The sequence below is a fragment of the Sinocyclocheilus anshuiensis genome, unplaced genomic scaffold, assembly GCF_001515605.1.
Source record: "Sinocyclocheilus anshuiensis isolate Anshui unplaced genomic scaffold, SAMN03320099.WGS_v1.1 scaffold2926, whole genome shotgun sequence".
Classification (NCBI taxonomy): Eukaryota; Metazoa; Chordata; class Actinopteri; order Cypriniformes; family Cyprinidae; genus Sinocyclocheilus; species Sinocyclocheilus anshuiensis.
In genome coordinates, this window is record NW_015547864.1 from 147658 (window position 1) to 151656 (window position 3999).

General features: G+C 33.9%; 1 protein-coding gene across 3 annotated transcripts in view; it reads right to left on the reverse strand.

The window, feature by feature from the left end:
• The window catches only part of LOC107704674 (sentrin-specific protease 7-like), a 35995-nt gene that overhangs the window by 27623 nt on the left and 4373 nt on the right, over window positions 1-3999 (reverse strand). For all 3 annotated transcript variants that reach the window (XM_016507662.1, XM_016507661.1, XM_016507660.1), the window contains exons 6-7: window positions 2290-2471; window positions 256-556 (exon numbers count right to left, since the gene is read on the reverse strand). In XM_016507662.1, the coding sequence (XP_016363148.1) occupies window positions 256-556; window positions 2290-2471 (483 nt within the window). The remainder of the gene's footprint in view (window positions 1-255; window positions 557-2289; window positions 2472-3999) is intronic.

The window sequence follows — 3999 nt, forward strand, 5'->3', positions numbered from 1 at the left end:
ATATGGTGCCTCTGCCAATCAGTGCTTTTAAGAAATAAGTCTTCCATTAAAGAAAAAGGCAGCACGTTCACTTTTTTCAAGCTTTTATGGGGTAAGTTGGCATACACAGCATGTTAAAGCTGTTAAACGCACTACCCACCTCCCTGGAGGGTAAGAAAGTTTAAATAAGCAAGTTTGCACTCAAAGCAATGTTTGAGAAGTGGTGGAAAGAATAATAAGAAAGAAAGAAAAAAAGAAAAAGACAGTCACACATACTCGGCTCTGTGGAGCTGGGCTTGGATCTCTTGTAAGTCTTGCAGAAAACCTGGGGCTTCCTCTTCAATCTGTTGCTGTAAAAAGACCCAAAAGGGTCTTTGCTCTTGGCCTCTGGAGGTGAAGTCAGCAGGCCTTTTCTAACAGGCACAGAGATGGCAGCTCTTTCTCCAGAGGCCCTCAGATGCCTAGCTGGAGCTTCCTGAAGAGAGCGGCCTGAGCGGAGGCTGGGTTCATGATTGGACGGTTTGGAAACAGATTCTTCATTCAACACAGTTCCATTTTTGTTTTTGTTTGCTGCGTTCTGAAGTCAGAAGGGATAAGAACAAAGAGGTTACAGATAACCCTAGTGGAGTGAGACAACACACTGTCCAAAACTGGGTTCAGTTCTTTAATATTAATTAGGTAACATAATCAAACACTTCAGAAAAGCTACAAAGCAACCTTAGCATGAAGTAATTAATATTTATGACCTAACACTTAAACATAGTTGGAATCTTAAATTTTCTAACTGAGTACCAACGTCAGTATGACTAAATGAATATGTACCAATCGTATTATGGTGACTATGGATGCTTTAGGGTGGTTGTAGTATAACATTACACTTAATTAATATTTATGAGTCAAAATTTTACCATAGTAAGATTTGTAATACCACCACTAGTGTACAGATGACGTTATGACCTAATTAAAATTTATGATATTTAATATTTACGGTGAAGTCTCAAATCATGAATATTAAGTAACATGATTGAATTCTCCTGGAAGGTTTTGAGGCAACATCAATATAACCAATTTGATATTTATGAGCCAAGACTACAAGTCCTTCTATGATGAAAGTTTGCTTCATGAATTTTAATTAGGTAACATGACTGGTTGGTCAGTGTGACCTAATTTATATTTATGAACCAAGACATCATTCAAGTTGGTATGATCCAGCATAACCAGAAATACATAATCAATATTTATGACCTAAGAATTTGCCATGTAGGAAGGAATCGTTACTTCACTACCCAAGTAACAACATCAGTATGACCAAATTAATGACTACGAATCATACTATGGTGAAACTTCAGCTCAACAATATGAATTAGATAGCATGGCTAGAAGCTCCAGGGCTATACTAAAGCAACATCAGACTTAATTAACATTATGGTCCAACACTTTGCCATAGCACGATTTGTAATCCTTTATGTAATATCAGCCCTACTATGATGAAGGTCTGCCTCATGAATATTGATTAAGTAGCATGACTGGTTGGCCAGTGTGACCTCATTTATATTAATGAGCCAATATATTATTCAATCCATTCTAGGACTGTTATAAACCAATCTCAGACCTAATTAATAAAAATAATTTTTGCCAAGAATTTGCCACAGTTAAGATTTGTAAAAAGTGTTGCAATGACGTCACGATCGGATTCGTATTTATGAGCTCTACTATGAAAGCTCAGATCATGAATATTACTGAACGTGACTGGATGCTCCTGAAAGGTTATGGGGTAACATCAGGATAACCTAATTTATATTTATGAGCCAAGACAACATTGGAACAACATTGCTATGGAAAAATTAATATCTATCAGTCCCCCTATGGTGAAATTTTGGTTCATGAATATTAATTAGTTAACATGACTGAATGGTCCACAAAGGTTATGAGCAACATAAGTGTGGCAATCTATATTTATGACATTGTACAAGTTGATATGACCAAACATGACATATTCCGAAAGTCCTAATTAATATTCATGAGCAAAGACTTTATTACTGTAATATGCTAAGCTTTGGTTCATAAATATAAGTTTGGTCAAACTGGTGTGGCTTCATATCCTTCCTCGATACAAACCCTAATATGGTGAATTCACAAACTTTGTTTAGGTAACACGACTGGACTCGATGCCAGAATGTAATTAATATTCATGAGCTAAAACTTTATTGTAGAAAGTTTAATAATTCTGCAGAACTCTGTGGGTACTAAAGATATTTTAGAGGTCTGGACTTGAATGTCTTTTAATGACAGACCTGAACACCACCTCACCTTATAGACGTCACAAACAGAACCTGTGGACTTTAATTTGCTGTCTGTCTGCGCATCATGTGCCATGTCCTCCAAAGTGGACGACCTCTGTGTCTCTTTCACCTGAGAATGGCCTTGTGTCCCTTCTGTTTCTTCTTCCTCATGGAAAAGCCCACATGTCTCCAGTTCCCCCGGATCCAGGCCTAAAAAGATGGAATGATGGAGAACTTGGTGAAATAGAAATAAAAAAATTTTAAAAACTCTGGGATTTTACAAGCAGCACATAACCTTCTCTTAACAACAGTTTTTTCTCTTTACACAGTCCCCAGTACATATAAAACGGCCTTATTGACCAAATATCATTCCTCCACCTTGGTGGAGGTCACATCAGTCATGAAACGGGGCTAAATCGCCCAATTCCCCGGAGACGTGGAACTAGACAGAGTATAAGAGAGAAAGCCAATAAGAAAGAGAGCAGCAGGACCATTTTAACAGATCCATAAAGTTAAGCATTTATTTATCATCGATCCGAAGCCAGGAAAACTCTGATGCCGTCCAATATTATGTAGAGCAGGGAGTGAAGGAGGGTCAAAGGAAAGGAGAGAGCTGTGAGATGTTAAACATACTGCCTGAAGCACAATGGAGGGAAAGAGGAGAGAGACAAAGCTGATCATTAAGGTATTTAAAGATGCAGAAACTTAGTAAAGCCCAAAAATTGGGGCATTTTCCCTCATTAGCTTCTTGATAATCTACAGCAGATATCTCAGCCAAAGTTTACAGTTTACTTTAACTTCTTATTTTGTTTAACAATCCAATTAATTAGGGAGAAACCAAGTCGCTTTCCGAATTACACAGGAATAGTCATCCTATATTGTGTTTGTGTTTTTGGCAAGAATCAGTATGAAGTCGATTTTATTTTTTATTTATAGCTAATTTTATTTTATATTTTGATGTTTTCTGAAGAAAATGTGAGTAGTGTGTGCGTATGCAATACTCAGCACCACAGTTCTAAAATAGTTGCCAATAAAAAAATTTAAAAAATAGTAACAAAAAAAAAAATATATATATATATAATAAATATATATAATTGTGTGTTTTAATACAACAGTATAACTATTAAACTACATATATTATGTATAACTTCCACACCTTTTCTTATATGAGTATTTATTTATATAAATGTACATTTTATATATTAACATATGTATATAAACATAATAAAATAAGCATTACATTTCAACAAGTGGAGAAAGTGAAATATGGATTGAGAAATCCAGATCGAGTGTGAACACGAGAGAAGAGCGAAAATGAATTAACCCGACAAGTGTTAACTAAAACTATTAAAAACCTTTACATTAACTGAAAAAAAATGTTAACTGAAATAAAATAAAATATTACAGTAAGTTTAGGTTTTATTGTCAGTAAACATTTCCAAAGCTATATTTCTAACTTTCGTTTAGTTTAAGTATTAAAACTAATTAAATTGAAAAAAATAAAAATAAAATAATAAAACCTAAATTAATAATAATAATAATAATAACAACAATGTACTAAATATAAAAAGTTAACTGAAATAAAATAAAATATTAAAATATATATATATACTGTCAGTATAATTATAATATATCAATATATTATACTGTCAGTAAACATTTCCGAAGCAACATTTCTAACTTTCTTTTAGTTAAGTACTAAAATTACTAAAACTGAAAAAAATTGAAACTAAAACAA